This window comes from Cetorhinus maximus, chromosome 8 (assembly GCF_964194155.1).
Source record: "Cetorhinus maximus chromosome 8, sCetMax3.hap1.1, whole genome shotgun sequence".
Lineage (NCBI taxonomy): Eukaryota > Metazoa > Chordata > Chondrichthyes > Lamniformes > Cetorhinidae > Cetorhinus > Cetorhinus maximus.
In genome coordinates, this window is record NC_135886.1 from 72,143,474 (window position 1) to 72,168,652 (window position 25,179).

Here is a 25,179-nt window from a genome sequence, read left to right on the forward strand (position 1 = left end):
GTGGCCTCCTCCTCCCATCTCCAGGGACAAGGGTGTCCCTCCTGGCAGCCACCTCCTCCAGGAGGACAGCGAGCCACTTGACAGAAAAGCGGAGGGCTGAGTGCCCATCTGACCTGCCCTCTCGCCTGCCGTGTCCAGCCGCATTCGACTGCATTGGGAACGCTGAACACACGTCCCTCCATGGCAGCCTTCCAGGCGCTTCCTGGGCTGTTTCTAAACCAGGTTGCCATTGGACCCAGCAGCTGACAGGACCCCACCCATGTCCACCCCTTCTTTGCCAGTGCAGAGCCTTAATTGGCCAGCCAGCACAACATTGCGGCCGGGGGCTGATTGTAGGCACTGGACCGCTTCCCAGCCGCTCCCAGGCCTGCCCACCATGCCCGCCCAGCGACCTCAAAATCCAGCCCCTGTTTTCTAACAGGTGAGGAGGTTAAAATTGGGGCCTTAGGGCGGAATTTTACTATGGCAGGACTTTACGACTCCGCCAAAGTCAATGGAGTTTTGAACAACTCGCCACATTTTGCGGCCCCACCCCCGCCGTAAAATTCCACCCTTAATATGTAGGCTCATGTGTGAAAAATGACACTTGGATGAGGTGTTAAAGGACAATTGAGACTTTATGAATGACAGAGTTAGACTGCTCGGATATAAGGGGAGGAAACTAGACCAAGCTATGCGAGTCAATATCTGAAAGGATGGCATCACTCGAGAGCGTGATTGCTTGTTCACATCTTCTTTCAAAACTCATTTTCAGTTTGAAGGCATTGCTTAACATTTTGCTTCCTCTTTCTGAATATATCTCAGTTATATGGCTGCTCTCATGCAACATTTATTGCTGATGTTGTGCATTAACTCTGCCTGCACTGATTACAATTTTGCAAGGAGCTTTCTACATCCCCTCCTCTTTTTAAAACACTGAACTACACTAGGCCTATGAATTCACAAATCCTAACACTTCTTTAATACCTCTTGTGAGTGTGCACTCTGTGTGAGATAGACGGTGCATGTCCATTGATTATCGCTAATGCAGTTTATCTGGTCATTATCTCATTGCAGTTTGTGGGACCTTGCTGTGCACAAACTGGCTTATACACTGCCTCCATTACAATGGCACTTATTGTGCCAGCATTCCGATATAAAAACTCCCAATTGCAAATACACAGAAGCAGGCAGCAGCATTGCGGAATCAGTCGCTTGGGGCAGAATTTTCTGCCTGTCGGGCGGGCTGGTCGGGAGTGGGCGCAGAGCCGATGCTGCCCGCAATCCACTCTGCGCCACCAATATCCAGATGTGGTCTCACCACGGCCCTGCACAGCTGCAGTAAGACATCTTTGCTCCTGTACTCAAGTCCTCTTGCATTGAAGGCCAACATACCATCTGCCTTCTTAACTGCTTCCCACTAAGTTTCGTGTCATCAGCAAATTTGGAACTATTACATTTGGTTCCCTCATCCAAGTCATTGATATATATTGTGAATAGCTGGGGCCCAAGCACTGATCCCTGTGGTACCCCACTAGTCACCGCCCGCCACTCCAAAAAAGACCCATTTATTCCTCTCTCTGTTTCCTGCATGCTTGCTTTCAGTGACCGGTGTATAAGGACACTCAGGTCCCTTTGTACATCAACATTTCCCAATCTATCACCATCTAAATAATAATCTGCCATTCTGTTTTTCCTACCAAAGTGGATAACTTCAAACTTTTCCACGTCATACTGCATTTGCCGTGTATTTGCCCACTCACTCAACCTGCCTAAATCACCTTGAAGCCTCTTAACACCCTCCTCATCGCTCACATTCCCACCAAGTTTCATGTCGTCAGCAAACTTGGAAATATTACATTTGGTTCCCTCATCCAAATCATTGATATATATTGTGAATAGCTGGGGCCCAAGCACTGATCCCGGCACCCCACTAACCACAGCCTGCCACTCCGAAAAAAAACCATTTATTCCTACTCTCTGTTCCTGTCTGCTAACCAATTACAAAAGCTATCACTGTAAATCCAGGATAGAAATTGAGAAGAGAGAAACATTTCTCTTGATTTAAGTTTGCTGTGTGTAAATCCTCTCCTTCTCAGCTCCTGTAAAAGGAGTTTCCAAAATCCATCCCTGTCAGTCCAGGATAGAAATTCACAACATTCCTCCTACTGACAGAAACAGTGATGACCGTGCTTGCGCCCTGCTGCTCGTTGCCCCTTAAAAGATGGCAGCCGTTAACCTGCGCCTCTCACCGAAGGTCGCGGCCCAGAGCAACTACCGCCCACAGATACAAGTGAGGGACTGGTACTTGTTCTTGTAGTTTCAAAACCACTCCAGGAGTTTACGAACCCTACCCATCCACTGGCCGGCTTCTCTCCCTCCACCCCATCAATTGTCTTACTGCCTGCGGATTTGACAAACAAGCGGCTTTCCTTTGCCCTCATTCAAACTGCACATGCTTTATCTCACTATCGCCTCTTTCAACTCTTCCATTGTTGCTAAATGATCAGGCTGCTTATTCAGCACCCAGTACTGGACAGTACTGGATGAGGAGAAATTTCCTCCAATTAAACATTGGGAAGACTGAAGCCATTGTTTTCAGACCCCGCTCCAAACTCGGTTCCCTAGTCGTGACTCCATCCTTCTCTTTGATCTCTCAGTCTGAGATTATAAGTCTGTTGTCACCTTCGAGTCTGAGTTGAGCTTCAGACTTCATATTTACACCATCACTAAGTTTGCCTATTGCCACCTCCATAACATCACTCAAATTCACCCCTGTCCCTGCTCATCTGCTGTTGAAAGCTTCATCCACACCTTCATTTCCTCTTGACTTGACTATTCCAATGCCCTCTAACAAAATTGGAGCAGAAGTAGGCCATTCGGCCCCTTGAGCCTGTTCCACCACTCATTAAGATCATGGCTGATCTGTTTGTGTTTCGAATTCCACATTCCCATCCACCTCCAACAACCTTTGATTCCCCTACCTAACAAGAACCTATCTATCTCTGTCTTAAAAATATTCAATGACCTCCATCTCCATCGCCTTCAGAGGCAGAGAGTTCCAAAGTCGGACAACCCTCTGAGAGAAAAAAATTCTCCTCAGCGCTGTCCCAAAAAGGCAACCCCTAATTTTAATTGTTCTGGGCTCACCCACAAGAGGAAACATACTTTCCACGCCCACCTTGTCAATACCATTCAGGATCGCAGTCTGTCTAACCTTCCCTCATAAGACAACCCGCTCATTCCAGGTATCAATCTAGTAAACCTCCTCTGAAATCTGGCTAGTTTCCCACATTCTACACTCTGTAAACTTGAGGTCTGCCAAAACTCTGCCTGCCGTTCCTCTATCATCCCTTTGCTTGCTGACCTACAATGGCTCCTGGTCAAACAATGTCTTGATTTTAAAATTCTCATCCTTGTTTTCAAATCCTCTTCAGTGGACTTTCCCTTTCCTATCTGTATAATCTCCTCCAACCCCACAACTCTCTGGGATATCTGGCCTCTTGTGCATTCCAAATTATGATTGTTCCACCATTGGCTGTGCCTTCAATTGCCTAGCTCCCAAGCTCTCCCTACACCTCTCCGGAAGTAGGTTTGTGAAGCCAAAAGCTTGTAGAGTATTTAAATTTATTCCTGCCTGAAGTGTTTAATATTGCATGTATTCCTGAAAGTTTCATTATATGTCCCACCCTCATGCTCTGGCTAATGGTCACCCAACAGGCATAGTGCCTGTCTGTGTTAATTGGGAAGTAGATTAGATGACCTGACTCTCAATCAAAACAACCATTATTCCTATCTTCAATATTTTTAACAACTAATCAATGAAAGCATTCAAAAAAATTGAAAAAAAGTTTTTCAATATACCCTATGACTTATCTGCTGAGTTGCTTGCAGCAACATCATGGAACTTGTCATGGGTTGCTTAAATGTCTTGCTGGCTAAAGCTTTGTCTTGCATGCATCTGCTCTTCTTATTCTTGAAGTCCCATTCCCTTTTACTGTTTTCCTTGTTCTCTGGTATGTGTAGAAGATGGACTTCAACCCACAGACCTTTCTTGACACTACCAATCCATCCTTCAAACAGAAAGAATTAAAAATAGAACTTGTTTTTATATAGTACCTCTCATATTTTCAGGACTAACACAAAATGTTCCTTTTTTTCTGATGCTATTTGGGGACTAGCAAAATCCATCCTTATAACTACTTCAGGAACAGGCACTAAATAAACACCACTAACTGGGACTCTCAGAAACCAGCAGCTCATTTTCTGTCTTGCCAATTCCTCCACCATCAACGTTTTTCACTGAGCCAGAGCTAAGCTGGATCAGCCATCCCAGCACCTTGGCCACACAAGCAGGGATTGGGCACTCTGTAAAAGTGCCTCACCTCCACAATTTTCAAAACCTTTCCACTGTGTTGGCATGTTCAGGAGTATAGTGGACGACTCACCACTTGCCTGGAGGGTGCAGTTGTAACAACACTTGAAGCTAGGAGATAGTAATGATGTCCCTCTTTCTCTTAAACTGATGACTCATTTAGTGGTGGGGCCTGTGGCAGCTGATTTGTGATTCCAATCCACTGAAATTCACAAAATCAACCTGTGGAGTTCGGTGTGACTTTTTCCATTGGCTTTCAAGTTGCTTAAAAAGTGAAAGGAACATAGGCTGGGATTTTCCGGCCCCAGCCGCCGTCGGGATCTCCCTGTCCTGCCCACAGTCACTGGACTTTGAGTCATACGGACTCAAAACCTTACCTCTGTTTCTCTCTCCGCAGATGCTGCCAGACCTGCCAAGATTTTCCAGCACTTTCTGTTTTTATTACAGAAGGTGAACTGATTTAGAAAGATGGATGTACATACAGCATATCTGCAAAGGGGAAGTGACTGGGCTGCTCAAGAGAGCTGGAGGGTACATCCAGTTTTGTTTGCTTGAGTTCTGAGCTTTTGTCTCTTAACTCCATCATTGCTAAGCAACCAGCCCTCATCAGTGTGCCGTTTGCATTGTCATTTAGATAACTAGCAACCTTTAGACAGTCAGGAATGAAATCATTATTGTGCCACCAACTACAGAGACTGGGATTCAGAAAGCCTGACTCTTAAACTTTGAACTGTTTGGAACCTCAAATAATAGCAATCTTTTCCAGCCAATTCCTGTCCCTGACCCTCCCCAAAATACTCTGACATGTTAAAATGTGCCTCTTTCTTCCAGAAGAGTTTGGTGAGCCTACGGTACAGAACAAAGTGGCTGCAAACACCTTCGGACACAAACCATTTCTCAACAGAGAGGTCATTCCTGATAGCTGTCCCAGAAAAGGGGAGAAGCGGATGGAATTTGTGTTGATGGTAAGAAGTCCTTAATGCACTATGCGGTGTGTCACTATAAAATACAGCACTTCTGATTGAGGAGGGTATACAAGAAAACACAAAACTATAAGAGTTTTACATATGATGACGCTGATAGAGTAATACTGCCTCAGTTTCACTCTGAGCTGTTGTGTGTGTGTGTGTGTGTCTGTTTCTGTTTGTGTGCGTTTATGTGTGTCTATAAGTATCTGTGTGCCTGTGTGTGTCCCCGTGTGTATGTGTGTGCCTGTGTGTGTATGTGTGTGTGTGTGTGTGCGCATGTGTATGTGTGTTTGTCTGTGTGTGTATGTGTATTTGCCTGTGTGTGTGCATGTGTATGTATGTCTGTGTGTATGCATGTGTCTCTGTGTGTCTGTGTGTGTGTGTATGTGTGTGTGTATGCATATCTATGTGTGTCTATGTGTGCGTGTATGTGTGTGTGTGTGTGTGCCTGCCTGTCTGTGTGTATATGTGTGCCTGCATGTGTGCATATGTCTGTGGGCATGTGTTTGTGGGTATGTGTCTATGTGTTTGTATGTGTGCGTGTCTGTGCACCTGTGTGTGTGTGTGTGCATGTGTCTGTGGGTATGTGCGTGTATGTCTGTATGTGTGTCTGTGTGTGTGTTTCTGAGAACAGGATAGTGCTCGGTTCTGATATTTATTACAAATAAATCTTCTACTGACAGTTACTGTCTGGGCTTCATGACTACTGTAATTTGGATGCGATATGGAAAGTGCCACATGCTTGCAGGACTTAGTGGAGAGGAAAGAAAATATTCAGAGAATAAATAGAATATTACTGAATAAAGAGGAATGCAGCAGGTATCAGAGTGCTTGTCTCACAAACACACACACACATACACACATACACACACATAGACAGACACACACACACATACAGACACACAGGCACACACACACAGTTAGTCTTAGTCTCTGTGAATATGATGGGCGCAAGCCTCAGTGTGGACAATGGATGCATGTTTTAGTGTGTACAATGAGACCAAGTCTCGCTATATATGCTGGGTGCTAGTCTCTATATATATGTTGGATCCTTGCCTCAGTGCATACAATGGGTGCTTATCTCTGTGTTTATGGTAGGCCCTTGACTCAATGTAAATGATGGATCCTAGTCTCAGTGTATATGATGGTTGCTTGTCTCAATGTATACAATGGGTGCAAGTCTCAATGTGTACAGTGGGTGCAGTCTTAGTGTATATGATGGGTCCTTGTCTCAGTTTATACAATGGGTCTAGGCTCAGTGTACTTGATAGGCGCTTGTTTCAGTGTATATTATGGGTGCTTGTCTCAGTGTATATGATGGGTACAAGTCCCTGTGTATATGATGAGTGCTTATCTCAGTGTATATGATGGGTACTCATCTCTGTGCATATGATGGTTGCTAGTCTCAGTGTATATGGGCAGGATTTTCCCCCCCGTTGGGGGCGAAGTTGAAGTGTGGGCATGCCTCCGATCGGGAGCCCCCAATCGGAGGCGCAGCGCTTTTTTACGTGGGCGGGCCAATTAAGGCCCGCCCATCGTGACGTCCGCACAGAAGCGCTATGCGCTCCCTGTGCAGGCGGGGGGAACCCCTAAACTTGAGAGTGCGCATGCACACGAAAGAGCACACTTATCTCCCTGAGGCTAAGTGCTGCCTCAGGGAGATCGCCTCTACTGTCAAGAATGTTAAAAATAGAAAAAAAAATTCCCTGACATGTCTCCTCATGTGACACTGTCGCATGAGTTTGGACATGTCCATAATTTTTTTAAAAAACTTTAATTAAATTTTTCAAACCATCCATGGATGGTTTCATGCTTTTTCTAATTCCCTCCAGGGTTCCTGGCCTGTCCACCAACCTGAATGTTGGACGGGCAGATCCATTAAGTAGTTTAATGACTCTGTCAATGGCCTCAATTGGCCACTGACAGGTCAGCGGGTGCACAGTTGATTTTGCTGAGCTCCTGCCTACCTGAAAATTTAAATGGGGCACGGTGACACCGGGAGCTCCGCCCAACATCACCGCACCCCCGGCTTGCCGACAGGAAAATCCTGCCCTATGTTTTTTGTTTAATGAGACAAAAAAAGCAGAGATTTGCTAATGTTTCTTTTTAGCCCTCTAATGTTCCTTTTATTCTGCTTTCCTCTGGCCATCTAAGGTTTTATCATTGGCCCAGGAGCCCGGCAGCTGACTTGCTTCCAGAGCCTACAGGTGCTGTTTTAAGCCAGTGTCCCGTCTGGTTAAATGGCCAATGCAAAATCACTGCTGATGTAGCTGAGCAGAGCCGGGGTTGCAATTGAATTACTACAGTTCCCATCAGCAACATTTTTTTATTCATTCACAGGACGTGGGCTTCTCTGACTAGACCAGCATTTATTGCCCATCACTAGTTGCCCTTGAGAAGGTGGTGATAAGCTGCCTTCTTGAACCGCTGCAGTCCATGTGGTGTAGGTACACCCACAGTGCTGTTAAAACGGGATTTCCAGGATTTTGACTCAATGACAGTGAAGGAACAGCGATATATTTCCAAGTCAGGATGGTGAGTGACTTGGAGGAGAACTTCCAGGTGGTGGTGTTCCCATTTATCTGCTGCCTTTGTCCTTCTAAATGGTAGTGGTCGTGGGTTTGGAAGGTGCTTGTAAGGAGCCTTGGTGAATTCCTGCGGTGCATCTTGTAGATGGTACACACTGTTGCTATTGTACGTCAGCGGTGGAGGGAATGAATATTTGTGGTGTCAATCAAGCGGGCTGCTTTGTCCTGGATCGTGTCAAGCTTCTTGAGTGTCGTGGGAGCTGCACTAATCCAGGCAAGTGGAGAGTATTCCATCACACTCCTGACTTGTGCCTTGTAGATGGTGGACAGGCTTTGGGGGGTTAGGAGGTGAGTTACTCACCACAGGATTCCTAGCCTCTGACCTGCTCTTGTAACCACAGTATTTATATGATTAGTCCAGTTCAGTTTCTGGTCAATGGTAACCCCCAGGATGTTGATAGTGGGGGATTCAGTGATGGTAATGCCATTGAATATCAAGGGTCAATGCTTAGATTCTCTCCTGTTGGTGATGGTCATTGCCTGGCACTTGTGTGGCATGAATGTTACTTGCTACTTGTCAGCCCAAGCCTGCATATTGTCCAGGTCTTGCTGCATTTGGACATGGACTGCTTCAGTATCTGAGAAGTCATGAATGGTGCAATCATAAACGAACATCCCCACTTTTGACCTTATGAAGGAAAGAAGGTCATTGATGAAGCAGCTGAAAATAGTTGGGCCGAGGACCCTACCTGAGGAACTCCTGCAGTGATGTCCTGGAGCTGAGATGATTGACCTCCAACAACCACAACCATTTTCTTTTCTGCTAGGTATGAATCCAACCAGCATAGAGTTTTCCCCTTGATTCCCATTGACTCCAGTTTTGCTAGGGCTCCTTGATGCCACACTCGGTCAAATGCTGCCTTGATATCAAGGGCAGTCACTCTCACCTCACCTTGGGAGTGCAGCTCTTTCGTCCATGTTTGAACCAAGGCTGTAATGAGGTCAGGAGCTGAGTGGCCCAGGAGTGCAAAAAAAAATCAGCCAATCTTCCTTATACCTGATTGCTATCAAATGGTTGCTGTTGGAGACTAGGTTTGAGTGGCTATTAGGTGAGAATAGGATTTGGAGTGTGATGCCTCCACAGTATGTCTGCTGACAGTCACTGTCTGGACCTGATTTTCATTCTCACTCACTGCAGAAGTAACATGGATAAGATCAGAATTACAGTGAGCACCCAACCAGTATTGAATCTCAAAATTTAGTTTCACCTGGTAGTTTTGATCATTCAAAATTGGAGAGCAATACTACTCTTTTTGTCTTTTAATGGTAGGACATAGACACACTGGGACCTTTCCCTGTTTTACGCATTGGCGTTCAACGTATTTTTCCATTATACATTTTCCATTGTATACTTTTATACACACCCCCTTCCTATTTCAAATGGATGCACTTAAATTGTTTTTCTGGTTTAGACTCCAGCCCTTTTCACATTTCAAGTACACATTGATGTTCTTTTTCCACTTCATGTCTGCCGCTCATGCTCTTTTCCAGTTTTACAAATATATGCTTGAGCCCTTTCGCGAATTAGACGATGAGTGATTGTACCTGATTTGGACACGGTCCAGGTGTCTTTGAAATGCTGACACCATCCAGTGTGTCTGGAGAAAAGTATTCACCCAACTCTTTAAAAGGTTATACAGTGCAGCCCAGAAATGTCTTTTGAAATCTCTTCCTCAAACACTGGGAATTGTTTGTAAGCAGTGCTGCATTTTTAAAACATTTATTGAAGATGATGTTTATCTTTGGTTTTGTTTCGGTGGGTTAGCCAAGCACAAGATCTAATAGTGAGGATGAGACAACCACTGTTGGTATAAGACCACAAGAACTATTTCTGAACTCACCATCTACACCGGATAAGCCACGCAAGTGGATTCAGGCCATACCACAGTCAACACCAGAGGAAAAGAGGTGGCACCCGACACGGACTGTTCAGGCGGATCTCGTACCCATCAATGTGACTGGTATGGAGCATTCTTTTTCCTCTTTATCACAGACACATTGGTGGTTGGGAGGGGGAATCAATGAGAAATGTAACTGAACTGTAGGGCTGATCAGTGCCAGTGTGGCTGGGAACAAGGTCAGTCAGTGCAGAGGGAGGCAGGGGGTACACGGTCATTGGGAACATGCCCCCAGTGCATGGGGCCTGCCTTTCCTGCCCAGGGGCCCCTTTTTGGGGACTGGAGCATGGAGCTTCCATGTCGGTTGGACACCTCCCCCACACACTGCTCCCCACCTCCCCCTACATGCATGGAGCTGGCAGCCTCCACCACCAGAAAAATGCTTCTGTTCAATGGGCAGCCAACCTGGGAAACTTTCCCAGCAGCCGGAATGGATCAGGGACACATCCTGGTACTGCTCCCCACAGATTTCCCCATCTCCACCTCCAAGTCCACAACCCCGGGGCAGGAAAATTCTGCCCTAAGTCTCAAGCAGTTTCACCAAGCTTGGAGGATGCCACAGCTGATATAGTCCTCACCCAGTTACCAGGCACATGGACAATGATCAGGAATGGCAATCCGAGCTGAGTTGTTTACTTCCCAGACTAGGCTGAGTCATAAAAACTATTTCCCGCAACCCAAACAGTATCTCAGCTGGGATAAACCCTGAGACCTTTCCTGTTCTATACCACACCGGACAGGTTAATCAGAAACTGAAGTACAGAGCGCTGTTCTCTGTAACGAGTGAGTCCTTATCAGGCATTAACAACTCCCCTGTGCATGGAAACTGGAAAAGTAGCCTGCCGACATTTACTGCACATGAAGTACAGTCACTTAAAGAGATACAGGAAGGCTTTGGGCACATGCAGACACACACACACCCTACAATTAGTCCATCCCTTTAAAACAAGCAAGGGAAAAGTGAAGATTGGGGGGTATACCTCAAGGAACAATGAATAAATTGAGGAAGATTAATTTGTTTTTACCTTTGTTCTTGTCCAGGGGAAACCCTTGAGCGGCACGCGAACACGCGCCACTCTTTGTTCAACATAGAGACCGCAATGAACCCAAAGAGTACACTGAGGAGGAGACGGACAGTCACTGGCTTGCACGAGTCAGCTCAGCCTCAGCAAGGTGAGCTCCCCTCTCTGATCAAATCCCTGGGGAACTTTCCTGCTTCCTGAATATTAAGGAGCTGAGAGGATCAATGTACAGCTGAATTTGTGGATAGTTATTTTCTGTTGCTGAAAGGATCAGGACCCACAGCAAAGATGATGTTGTGAGGAAAAAGGCAAATTTGTTTTAGTTTTATAAAATTCAAATAGCACCCAAGATTCAGCCGTTTTACTTGGAATAGAGGTGATGTAATCATAGTTTGTGTAGAGGGATACATTAGAGTAATTCCTCCTCCCCCTTCAGGTACCATGCCCTAAGAGGGTATTGGTGAACATGGGCTTCCATTGGATTGGTCCATGATTACACTTAGCAAAATACTGCAGGGCAATTGCTAGCCTTGTCTTGGTTTCAATGTTTCCGCCCCCATGTCAGTAATGCTGATACCTCCTTTGGCTTGCTGTCAATTTCATCTGATTATACTCCTGGGAAGTGCCCCCCTCCCTATGTTGTATTATATCACATGCAAGATGTCTTTGCTAGGGACGCTACCACTGTGCCACAAGAGCTCCTTTTTATCAGAGTTCCACCCCTTCTAAAATACACACTAACTCCCAGTGGAACTGGATTTGTGCTCTGAATGGAAGATGAATACAAAAGATTGGAAATCAATGACAAAAGCTGCTGCTGCTGCTTGATTCGACTGTCAGGATGGAGTTGCGTTGTCAGACTTTTCACCCATCTATGATTTTCCATCATTCATGAGGGGCTGTCGGCATCTCTCTCTGTGCAGTGCAATTCTGGACGCCGCTGTCATTCCTCCCTCCAGCCAGTCTCTGATATCCACCCATCCAGTCCTTGTCTGACCCTGGCCCGTGCTTTCCTAATATCTCGCCTTCTATTGTCTTCAACACTCGTGTCTCACTCTCTCAATTTCCGCTTCTTCACTTCAGCTGAAAGTCCTTGAGATGCCGGGACTCTGATTTTCTTGCTTTGTCCAGCTGATCCTAAAGGCCCTTTGCTACAGCCACATTTTCAAAGCTGTAGCCTTCTCCCTGTCAGTTTTATTGAGGGGTCAGCTCTTGCACCCAAACAGTGCAATGTTCCACACCAGGAGTTTTGTAAGTTGCTGTTTCAAGTGCAAGCCGATGTTGGTGTCCTTCATGCTTCACTCAGCTGACGAGTTTTAGAGTGGGTAGTTGCTAGCCTCATCTTGGTTTCAGTGTTTCTATCCCCATTTGTGTTCACTTTCGATATCAGAAGTCGAAATTGATCTACATTCGCAATGGTTGTGGAGTGGGTTGTCACACTGCTCCCACCATGGCTGGTCATTGAGTACGCCTTGTTGATGCTTAACCCAAACTTCAGACATGACTTTCTCAGCTCCTCAGCCATCATGGATAGTTTTTGCTTGTCCTTGGCCATTGGCGTAATGTCATCAGCATATCTGATGTTCCAGATGCTGACACAGACTTTAATTGTCCACAAATCCTAGTTGAAGTATCAGCTTTGCTCAGTGTAGCTGAAGAGGTCCTTTCTCAGTTGTGTCAGAAGTGCACAGCATCTGTTATCAAATAGTCCCTGCATTGCTCTGCCACACATTACCTTACAGATGTCAAATGCCTCACTTCTTACTTTTTCAGGGCTTCTTCTTGTATCTGTGCAAAAGCTTCAGCTTAGTTTGGTCACTGTGTAAGAAGAAAAAACAGTATATGGAGCTGACTGTGTTTATTTGCTGTCATATAGGGTAGAAATCTAAATTCGCGCTTAATACACTTCTGCAACATTCCTACTATTTTCACAAAGACATTAGGTTATTTATTTTTAATGTTCAACACCTATGTAATGATAACATCCACAGGAATGCAATGCGAGCACATTAAACATTCTCATGTGAACTTTGACACTCAGATCAAGGCAATAACAAAATCAAATACTGTATTAGGATGTGTTGCTAGAACAATCCAATTTTTTTATCCATTGTTTCTCTTCCCTGTTTTTCTCTTTATTCCTCTATTTCCTTAATATTAATTGTTACAGATAGAAGCACTCAGCTGTCTTCCCCCATCTATGAAGCACTCATTCACAATTTCTGAAGACATACTTTTTAATTGACGTTTTGCTGTATCAGCTCAGCCTTTAAAAACATTTCCTACATGCAGTCACTCAGTATAAGTACAGTACTCACAAAATGCTGATGGTGTAATGGTCTGCCATCTAGTGGTCATTGACATATATCACAGTCTTAACTTGCATTCAGTGAAGCCACAGTAATTCACATAAGTTTCAAACGGAAACAGTGGGCTCAATGTACGTTTCTGTTGCTGTACATAAACATATGTAACAGGGAATGAAAACCAGTACAGATTGGTCCTGTTGGATCTCCACTCACTTGTGTTTGGTGGGTATTTCTAAATGTACTTTTCAACAACATCTTGCATGTGATATAATATAACATGGGGAGGAGGCACTTCCCAGGAGTATAATAAGACGAAACTGGCAGCAAGTCAAAGGAGATATTAGCATTAGTGATTAAAAGCTTGGTCAGAGAGCTAAATTTTAAGGAACAACTTGAAGGAATAGAAGAGATAGAAAGACAGGGAAATGTTCTGAGGAATTCCAGAGCTTATGGCCTAGACGACTGAGGGTACACTCACCAATGGCAGGGTGAAGGAAGCGAAGGATGCACAAAAGGCCAGAGTTGGAGTAATTTTGAATTCTCAGAAGGTTGGTGGGCTAGAAGCGGTTACAGAGATAGGGTGGGGCAAAACCATGGAAGAATTTGAACACTAGGATAGGAATCATAGAATCAAGATGTTAATGCACCAGGAGCAAATGTAGGTCAGCAATCAGAGGAATGGTGGGTGAATGGGACTTGTTGCAAGTTAGGGAATGGACATCAGAGATTTGAATGGGGTTGGGAATCTGATTGGAGAGGTAAAGCCTGGATTTGTGGGAAAGCTGGGGACAAAGTTGGGAAGCAATAACCTGTTCAAGGGCTTTATAGAGGAAAGGGAGGTCGGAGAAGGGACGGTAGGGGCAGTATCTGAGGAGAGGGAATCATCAACAATGTCACTAAGCATGGGGACCACAAGATGAAGTTTGATGGTCATCAATTTAGTGGAAATAGAGTCCGGAGAGGTGGAGGAGGTTTTCGTGGATAAGATAAGCTCAGAGGAGGTGTGAGGAGCACCAGAAATAGGTGAGCGCCTCCTTGAAATTATATAATGTGGCAAGAATAATGTATTTTGAAGCGTGCATCATGTGTCAACATTTACACTGTTAGGTACACATCTACATAATTTTGCCCATCTAAAATGGCTATCTAGGTTTGCAAGGCTGTGACTTTCAATGGGAAGGAATTTAAAGGGACAGACAGCCACATTCAGAAGCAAAAGTAACATGGGTTTTCATTTTTCCAATCAGTACTGTTTGTATGGCCAGTTTGTGGGTGAAGGGATTTTGTAGGATGACTTCAGTTTTTGTGAGCATTTTCCACCTCAAGAAATTGGATGATCCTATTAGAATACCTCTCTGTGTGTTACTGGTTAAGTATGGTAGCACAGATAGAGATGATCATGTTCTGAATAAAACTGCGTATAATGATAATGGGGAAGCAGACATTTATGTCGGGTTGTCCCTGAAGTACCATCATGGTGTCACCAGAGACAGTGGAAAGTTTTACACATAATGGCATCAGCCTCCATTCAGCAAAATACAGAAATAGGAACAAGTAAGTGTCCAGGGTTATGTGGTGATTCAGAACAATTGAAACTTCCCTTTAAAATGTAATAATATTTCTAAATATGAACTAGATGGGCTAACTTTGTTGTGGAGCTGTATTTTCTGCTGCTTGTTGGTGTCCATTTTCTCTACTCACCTGAAATGCTAACTCTTACTGTGGTGCACTTTCACAGGCTCTGACAGCTCATGCAAACCTCAGGTATTTTTATATGTCAGCTAGGGCAGCAAGTGCTTGCAGAGTGTCCATCTCTGATCTGGAGGCCATGGCAATCCCATCAGATCTTGTTCTCACCAGATGTCCACACAGCAGGACGTGCCAGCAAGAGTCACTGGATAATAATCCAAAACAATAAACAAGTGACTCAGCTGTCCCAGGAGCAAATTGTAGTACCTGACTTATGGCTTTGATTGAGGTCATCTTACGCAATACATATTGGGACTTGAGCCTTTGACCTTCTGTATTGCTTCATTATTGCTTTTGATATTCCTCTGCGTAGTGACCCATGAGATCATCATCGGGTTTGGATTGGATTCCTAACACATTGCTTCCTTCAGGATACAAATGATTGAATATAAGTGTTTATGATTAACATGCACACACCATAATTTATCTTTAGCTTGTACTGTTAATGGGGATCCACACAATAGCTAGATATTTTAAACATTTTTTTATTGTAAAGACTTCATGGACCTGACCTCTGCTGTTATTTTAGAAATAAGACCACAGTTAAGCAAGTTATTGAGACTAGCATTTGGTGCAGCAATTAGATGATCTCAGCAGTTATGTCCTCATGCAGTATCGCAGGCTCAGAGAGCAGGAGGATTAGTGAACTGCACCAACAAGAATGGGGCAGATGTTTGGATGGTGACAATTGGTAAGAGCAGAGAAAGAGATGAAGAGGCAGGAGGTGGGGAGGGTGAGGGAGAAAGATAGAAGAGAGAGGAAAGAATTGGGGAAACAGAGTGGTACAGAGGGGCAGGACAAAGGGAGAGGAGTGGATGAAGAGGGAATTTCTTTCCCCAACCCTTGGCAGATCTGCCTTCAGCTGTGTAGGCTCCAGTGGAATTCCCTCGCTAAACCTTTCCTCCTCTCCCTCCTCCTTTAAGACACTTCTTAAAACTTACCCGTCCTAATATTTCCTTATGTGGCTTCAAGCCAAACTTTATCTCATTATGTGCCTGTGAAGTGCCTTGAGAGTTTTACATTAAATGTACTATATAAATTGACATTGTTGTTATTGAAGAGAGGAAGGAGGAGAAGCTACATTTTCTTTACAGCCAGTAGTGTGTGCTCCTGTGGTTTGTTATGTTTGGAATGTTGCTTTACCACAAGGAGACAGGGAAAAATTAGTGGCCTAAAAATCTGGCTCTGTAACACTGCTGGAGGTGGTGCTACAGAAATCGGAAGCCCCCTAAGTGGGGCGTGCAGCTCTCCCGGCACTGTGCCCTGTGCTGGGAAGACACTGAGCATGAGTGTGCCACATGTGTAGGAGAAGCTTTCCAACTGGCCAGATCATGACATCCAACACTCATTCTGGCTGATTAACCCATTTTTGAAACTTGGGCTGTGCAGGTCAACTGAGCACATTCGCTTGTCTTTCACCAAAGAACATGCATTGACACCCCTGACCCTCGCCACCACGAGCGTAACTTAAAGGTCAGTGCCCAACCAGCAGCTAAAGTGATTTACTTTAACTTCCACTCTTGCAGAATTTTTTTGAAGTGTTCTGAGTGTTGTTGAGTGTGGTGAGTTGCTGCATACTCACAGGGAGGCCAGAGAATTTGGTAACCTGTCTGCACAAAAGCTGCCAATATGGGGGCTCTAGTTGAAGTACCTGTGGGTTTGCAACATGACAAGGGAGATTGAGTAGAGGTTCTGAAGTGGGGAAGCTCTGCATGGAGGGAGGAGGCGGAGGGGAAACATGGACTTTCTGTGAGCACCTACTCAAATTCTGGTTCCCTCAGGATAACATCCGTTCATAGTCATTGCTCCATTATACCCCATCTTGTAGCCACTTGTGACATTACAGAGCCCTCTTGGTCAGAATCCTGCAGTAAAATGCATTAATAAAAACCTGACCACAACATCCTTATCATAAAACATATCTAATTATACAAGCAAGAATGAACTATTCATCCTTGTGCATTCCCTTAGTGCCTACCTGTGGTACCTTTGCCTGGTCAAGAGCTTCTATGCAATAGTACCACAGTGGTCGCAGCATGGCTGGTGGAAGGCTTCTGACTTTCAGTGGGGGCGATTGAAGACCTTGCAAGATGCCCTCTGTTATGTATTCGCTGGTTTACTGTGTATCTTATATGCCTGAATAATCCCAGAGCAATGCAGAGATGAGACTAGTTCTAAATCTACAACAGGTTTATTTACATTACTTACAAATATCTCAGAATTTATAGGATTTTCTAGACACATATGCCTCTGTCTAGATCCTCAGGTCTTTCCGGAATCTTCTCAATTTCTTTAGGTCTCCAGTTCCACCCACAGGCTTCAGCAATCAAGTACAGTTAACATAGATCAGAGAACCGACTAACGTAATCAAACACAGATCAATCAAACCATTGAATACTATACCCTTGAGCAGCCCTGGGTCTTGAGTCCCCAGCTTTGGACTACACCACCTCAGCATGGGTGGCAGTAATCTGGACTAGCTGACTGGCTGACAGGCAATAGCAAAGGCATTGGGGGAGTGGCAGTGGCAGATGTGGTGCAAGAATGCTATTATCCTGAGAGAGGACAGCAGGATTGTGCTCCATGACACCGCTCAGTTATGTGCCACCTTGTCCTTCAAAAGAGGAGGAGGAATGTCAGTGATTGTGTTACACTGTGTTTTGGTGATATCCCTGCCACAGCTGATTGGCTGGAAATATGTAGAAACAGCAGGAGCTGGAGGTGAGGCTGGCTTGGAATATATGTGAGTTTGAAGTGGAGTGTCTCAATGTTAGACATGAGTCTTGAATGTTAGGGACTGATGATAGGTGAGTAATGGGGGTGGGGTACATTGAGCAGAGTGAGAAGTTGGTTGTGCAATGGGTAAGGGATGTCATGTGAAGATACATGCACCGATCTTGACTACTGTGAGGTCATTAGACTTCTTGTGGCACTACTGTCAGGTCCTCTGCACTATATTCCAGGCATTGATCTCCCTGGTCACTTGCTCCTATTCCCTTCCACGGGTTTGCCTTGAGGGCATCCTAGCACCTGTGGAACCATGATCTCTCTCCTCCTGTCAAACTCAATCACTAAAGCCTCTAGCGCCACATCCACGAACCTAGAAACCCTTTCTTTTCTTTGCTTCTCCATTTGTGTACCTCCTACTTGCACTCAGTGTCAGTACAGGCAGCCAGCTGCAGCACTTTTCCATTGAATGCAGCTCCTTTTTATGAGGGTCAGACTTTAAGACACACAGGTTGGCTGCACCACATGCTATCAGTGCATGCTGCTTGGCCCCCTGCTGAGCATTTAGACAGCTGACAACGTGGGCCCTGCTCAGACCAACACTATAATAGGTAAATGAAGAGGCAGCACCAAGTTTGCATACTGCCTGCCTCAACGGGAAGCAACTCATGACCCCCATGACCAAAAATGGCTGCAAATCAATTTTTAGCCCAAACTCCCGTAATCTTTACTAAGTCATCCCAAGAAAAGGAATGTTGCAGTGGACAAAGTTGGGTACTGTGATTTCAAAAAAGAAGCCTAAGACCTTTTGATTTATTCATGTTTCTGTGACTTTAACTAGGCTGCCACTTTCACTGACAAGTCATTTATTGTTAGGCCAACAGTGCCAACTACAGTCACAACACATTTAAAACATTTCAATCATACACTGTTTTAATGTATAATAGATAAATCATCATTATCCTAAAGAAAACCATGGCTTGCATGAACCTTAGTTACAAAGTGCTAAGCTCATTGCACTTCATTTATAGTGTAGAGCACCTTTGAGATATTTTTTAACAAATGTCATTTAGATCAAAGGGTTCAGCATTACCAACATTTATTTGTGCTTCCTGCAGGGAATTTAAATGTGTTCAAAATCTACATTTCAATTCTTTGTGTCATTTGGAAGCATTAACAAGAGTTATGTAAATTGCAGGACTTGAACACTTCCAGTTATTAATGTTATTTGAGCTGTGTACAGTGTTCATCAGTTCAATTCTTTTTGCATTCTAGGCTCTTCAACAGAAGATTCCACATCTCCTCACATGCCAGTGACTGCAGAGGCAACCCAGCGTCTCTTTACTTTTGATGAAGATATGAATGTTGCCAATGGGAAAAGGGATGTGATCAGCAATCTTGGAATAGGACAATCTTTCCCCACAACACTCAGGAAAGTACATAGTGATCTGGGTCAAATAACCAACCCAAATCTATCTCAATCTTCAGGGAATATCACATTCACCATGAACAATGCACCGATGATGCACACGTCCTTCAGCGAACATAGTTTCTCTTCACTTAACTCTTCTTGGGATCAAATGAGAGGAATTAGCTTTTCTTCTTCCTGGAATAATTCAAGTGGTGTAAACCCACCAAACTCTGTGTCAACAGAAGCCATGCATGTTGATGGATGTGCTCTAAATACATTCAGTCAGGCTTACCGCAACGGCCAGTCTCACACACAGCATGCATTTTGTTCCCCAGCTCAAAAACAACTGTTGCCTCATGCTAGCACATCCAATCCAGGAGAACCATGTCATTGTTCAGAGAACCAGATGGAAGGTCATCATTCCTCCAGCGGAACTTGTAATGGCAGCAATTCCATGTGTGCTCCTCACATTTCAGATTTGGCTCTATCTGTGTCACTTCAATGTTTGAAACATTCTTCACAATGTGACTCGGAACTATCACTGAATGCTGGCTCCCATTCAGAATGCAATGTTGCATTATCAACCTTTAATCCAAGGGAAGGCCAAACACAAAATACCAGAGGTCCTGTGTTTGGCTTTTTCATGCCAAGTCGAGGGGAAACATCAGTGAGACCTCAGAATCTTAAGGATATAAGAACTAACCATGAACGAATTATAGTTTACACAACCAATGACCCAGATGAAGAAAAAAACTCAAACCTGGAACTCTCAGGTCATTCTAATACAGATACTTGCAAGTTCCGTGAGAGATCATTGTCAACTCCAACAGATTCTGGGTCATGTTGTTCATCAGAGGCTGTAAGATGCTATGATTCCAAGAGTTATGACCACTCCCGGCGACATAGTGAGAATTACATCATGCGTTATCCAAGTGCCAGCTCAGAGGACAGCCAAAGCACTGAGAATGTATCTGTGATAACAGATCAGGAGGGATCACAGAAAACAAGGACTCGATCAAGAAGCATCTCTCTGAAAAAGCCAAAGAAGAAACCTGTTCCTCCAGTGCGCAGTGTTTCTCTGAAGAAATATGGAGCTAGTCCTAAACTTGTGGAAACTGCACCAAGCATCTCACCTGGAGAAAATAGGCCTACAAAGCTCTTTATCCCTTCAGAGAAGCAAGTAGTTCAAAGTGAATCGGTAGACAGCAATGAATCCAGTGGCTTTATATCAGATGCCCGTTCTAGTTCTGCTACACCCACACTGAGAGATGGAGAACCCATTCGGTACCCAGAACATTGGTTCCTTAATGACTGGAAGTCCAATGATCCATACAGATCATTATCAAATTCTAGTACTGCCACAGGTATAACTGTAATTGAATGTGCAAAGTCTCGTGGCAGTTCTGAATCCTTGACATCTCCATCTATTTCAAGAGCCACAACACCATCCCAATTATCTGTGGAGGCTGAATCTAAAATGTCTTCTCCAGGGAAGCTCCCTGGTCTGATGTCACCGTCCAGTGGTTATTCAAGCCAGTCAGAAACTCCAACATCTGCTTTCCCTATGTCTGTTTATCAAGGCCATGTACCACAAGCAGTTGGCAAAGCAAAGCCCAAGGTGCCAGAGCGGAAGTCTTCATTGCAACCAACTTCCCCAAATGAAAAGAGCCCAAAGTCAAAGCGTGTCTTTGATCTACCCATTAATCCACCTCCTCATTTAGATCTGTCAGGACTTAAGCTATCTTTTAAAAGCAAATCCAAAGCCAGCAGACGGCATTCAGATTCCTCAAATAGTATTAAACCGAGCCAGAAACATAGCCCTAACCAAGCTTCTATGCCTGTGATAACACAGACTGTTCTGGAGTCAGTACGCCTACGCTCAGTCAGCAGATCAGAAATTGAGGATAATGCAGAAATTTTAAACTCACCACAGGAAACCCAAACTGAATCTTCTGAAACATCTCAGAAAAAAATCCGACCACCTGTTCCTGGAAAGCCACCAATGTCAAAGAGGCCTTCAAGTATTTTACTGAAGGTTTCTCCCACTGAGCAGGCAACTCCTGTTGCTTCACAGCTTTCAGAGGCAACTTCAAGAAAATGTTTTGCCACGGTCTTTAGAAAGGTTGGGGTAAAGAAACAAGACTCTGTGGAAGGTGTAGCAAGTCAGAAACCTTTGGCATCACCGGAAACTGCACCCCATCAACCTAACTACCTTCAAAGTCACCACATGGGTAACAAACAAACAAGAGGAACTCCAGCCACTGCAGATGAGAGTCAAAGGAAAAGTTTTACAGAGCTAACCAGGAGTTCCACTCAATATACTGAGAAAAAGAAAAGTAAGACTCCGCCCCCTGTCCCTAAGAAACCAAACGTGCTGATTGTACCAACTAATACAGCACACATACTTGTAGTCACAGATAGATCAAAGCGGAGCCCACTACACAGCCCAGCTGCCACTCCAGATTCCAACAGTGCCAAAGTTTCATTTACCAATGTTACATTTGAAAAAAGTTTAGAAGCGACCGATATGATTGCATCACATGGTCGGAACGTTGATCCAAGTATAGAGACTGTGCCAAGAAATAGCATTCATTTCGAGGGAAACCCGAATAAAGAATACAATGATGGATATGGGCCATGCCAAAATATAACACTGAGTAATGCTCCGGGTCAGAATCCTACAGGTATGTGAGAAGTCAGAAAAGAACCTGATTCTTTACAAATTTAAAACTTGTAGATTTCCTACTGCTAGGTGCCATTGTCAATGGTATGACCTGGGTAACTGGTAGTGGAAAATTTGCATCACTCAAAACTCCATCGACTTTACATCATGGTGTGGTTTCTGGTGGGTATGGACCATTGGTGTAGGAGGCATCCATCTCGAACAGGTGGGTAATATATTTAATAATAATTTTGTGGTGGGAACATTGCCATGCAAAGTTGTGTCATCTGCTAAGGGGCAGCATAAGGTTCACTGCCCAGAGACAATAAGGATCAGCTGTGCCCTGAAAGCAGGCTCCATCTCCTTGTGGGTAAGTGACAGGAACTTATGAGGATGATGCCGTGGAGAGGCACAGAATGTCATCTTCCTTGAAACTGCCTTATGTAGCATTTCCAGTGGTACCAAAAAAGTTTTGGGTCATGGAATTGCATTATTTGTATGTTCCTTCCCATGAAATTTTGTCACAGCTTGGCTCCTCCCCCTTCAGCTTTGGCTAAAGCTGCATTGGTATGAGTTACCTTCTGAGCATATCCAAAAGCAGTCCAAACTTCTGTCACTCTATTCTGGCACTCCCCTCTAATTCTCTCCTTCTGTTTACATTTCACTGACATGCAATTTTCAACTCCCATCCATCCAAATTTGTACCTGCAACTTTAGAATGAATGACCTTCAAAAAAATTGATGCAAATGGCATGCTTCCTGTTGAATCTTACCAAAACCCACTATGACAAAAATGAAGTATTTCTATTTTGTTTTAACTTGGTAGATGTTCCTTTAATTCATTCACAAGGTAAAAGAGGTTTGATTTTCCTGCCTTTCATTGTCATTGTTCCACTGGCCATGGGATGGCTGTGAGAGCAGAGAAAATTGGAGCTGGACACTTGCCCATTCGCTCATTGAGAAAGGTGAGAGATGGAAACAAGGGAATTATTGACCTAATTGCCTAACATGTTGCCAATTGCCTAAGATGTTGTCTAACATCTGTTATTGGGAAATTACTAGAGTCTATCATTAAAGATAGGGTGACTGAACACCTTGAAAATTTTCAGTTGATCAGAGAGAGCCAGAATGGATTTGTAAAGGATAGGTTATGCCTGACAAACCTGATTGGATTTTTTGAAGAGGTGACTAAAGTAATGGGTAGGGGAATGTCAGTGGATGATATTTTAATGGACTCCCAGGAGGCCCTTGATTAAAGTCCCTCATAAGAGCAGTTAATTGAAGTTTATGGAATTGAAGGCAAATTATTGACCTGGTTAGGAAATTGTCTGAGTGGCTAGAGACAGAGAGTAGGGATAATGAGAACTCTGATTGGCGGGATGTGACTACTGGTATCCCACAAGGACCTGTCTTGAGTCCTCAATTATTCACTGTATTCATTAATGACTTAGATGATGGGATGGAAAGGCAGTTATCCAAATTTGCTGATGACACAAAGGTAGATGATATTGTAAGCCATGTAGATGGAAGCAGAAAATTACAGAGATATTGATAGGTTAAGTGAAATGGTCAAAACTGGAAAATGGATTTCGATGTAAGCAAATGTAAAGTTACTCACTTTAGAACTAAAAAAGACAGAACAGAGTTCTTTCTAAAGAGTCAAAAGCTAGAAACAGTGGAGGTCCAAAGAGACTTGTGACTCCAGGTACATTAAAATGTCATGAAGAGGTACAGGAAATAATCAAAAATATTAATGGAATGCTGGCCTTTATACCTATAGAATGAGAAAACCAGTGGGTAGAAATCATGCTTCAGCTATACAAAGCTCTTGTTAAACCACACTTGGAATACCTTGAGCAGTTCTGGGCACCACACCTTACAAAGGATAAATTGGCCTTTGAGGGAGTAGAGCATAGACTCACCAGAATGAAACCTGGACTCCAAATGTTAAATTATGTGGACAGTTAACACAATCTAGAAATGTATACCCTGCATTTTAGAAAATTAAGGGGTGACTTGATTGAAGCTTTCAAGATATTGAGGGAAACAGATGAAGTAGATAGAGAGAAATTATTTCTGCTAATTGAGTAGCCTAGGACCAGAGGAAATAGTCTAAAAATCAGAGACAAGCCTTCCAGGAATGAAATTAGGAAATGCTTCTACACACAAAGGGCAGTAGAAGTATGGAATTCTCTTCCACCAACAGCAATTAATGCTAAATTAATTGTAAATTTTGGTGGCAGATTTCAGACACTGGGATTGATATATTTTTATTACCCAAAGATATTAAGGGACATGGGGCAAAAACATATACATGGAGTTAGGTTGCAGGCCAGCCATGATCTCACTGAATGGCAGAACTGGCTCAAGGGGCTAAATGGCCTGCTCATGTTCCTATGTTCACATTTCTGCACTGTCAGCAGATTTCCTTGTAATAACTACCACAACAAAAGTTTTTTAGTCTGGCGGCAACAACTCCACTCAGATTCTAGCCCGAGTAGCTTTTAAACAACAAGCTTTATTTGCCTTGACTAATAACAGTATTAAGCTTTAATAACTGTTCTACAGTATTATGTTAAATGACACAATGAGATGCAAATAATAAAAACTGGTTCCCAGGTCTGGAGTGATCACTTTCAGCTCTCTGGCTACCCGCATGGCTGTGGGCTTCCTAACATAGTAACACAACCTCTTTCCCAAGCAAGAACCTCTTTCCCAGGTGAGGACTGACCAGCTCCAATCCTCCAGTCCATTCACATAATGGCTTGGCTCCTGACCACCCCATGTACATTCTGACCCTTAAGAGAAAAATGTCCCTTTCTTATACTACTTGGCTACTTTTTTGAGGATGTAACTACTATGGTAGATAAAGGGAAACCAGTAGATGTTGTATGCTTGAAATTCCAAAAGGCACTTGATAAGATGCCACACAAGAGGTTAATACACAAGATAAAGGCTCATGGAGTTAGGCATGATGTGTCAGCATGGATAGAGGATTAGTCAATGGACATGAAGCAGAGAGTGTGAAGAAATGGCGCTTTTTCAGGTTGGCAAGCTGTGATTAGTGGAGTGCCATAAGGATCAGTACTAGGGCTTCAGCTATTCACAATCTATAATAATGACTTACACAAAGAGATCGAGAGAATATACCTAAGTTTTCTGATGCTACAAAGTTAGGTGGGAATGCAAGCTGTGAGGAGGTCACAAAAAGGTTTCAAAAAGATATAGACAAATTAATTGAAAGGGCACAAAGGTGGCAGATGGAGTATAATGCGGAAAGGTGTGAGGCTATTCGCGTTGATTGTAAGAATAGAAAAGCAGAATATTTTTTCAAGGCCTGAAGCATGTAAATGTTGATGTTCAGAGAGACTTGGGCATATTCTTACAAGAAACAGAAAGTTAGCATGCAGGTGCAGAAACAACTAGGAAATCAAATGGCCTGGTGGTCTTTATTTCAAAGGGATTGGATAACAAAAATAAAGAATTGTATG

At 43.8% G+C, this 25,179-nt stretch overlaps 1 protein-coding gene across 4 annotated transcripts in view; it reads left to right on the forward strand.

Moving 5' to 3' along the window:
- nhsl2 (NHS-like 2) overlaps window positions 1-25,179 on the forward strand; it is a 350,353-nt gene that overhangs the window by 317,223 nt on the left and 7,951 nt on the right. For 3 of the 4 annotated variants that reach the window (XM_078547026.1, XM_078547028.1, XM_078547029.1), the window contains exons 3-6: window positions 5,186-5,319; window positions 9,676-9,871; window positions 10,850-10,981; window positions 18,891-21,710. In XM_078547026.1, coding sequence (XP_078403152.1) covers window positions 5,186-5,319; window positions 9,676-9,871; window positions 10,850-10,981; window positions 18,891-21,710 — 3,282 coding nt within the window. The remainder of the gene's footprint in view (window positions 1-5,185; window positions 5,320-9,675; window positions 9,872-10,849; window positions 10,982-18,890; window positions 21,711-25,179) is intronic. The other variant, XM_078547027.1, reaches the window with a different exon arrangement.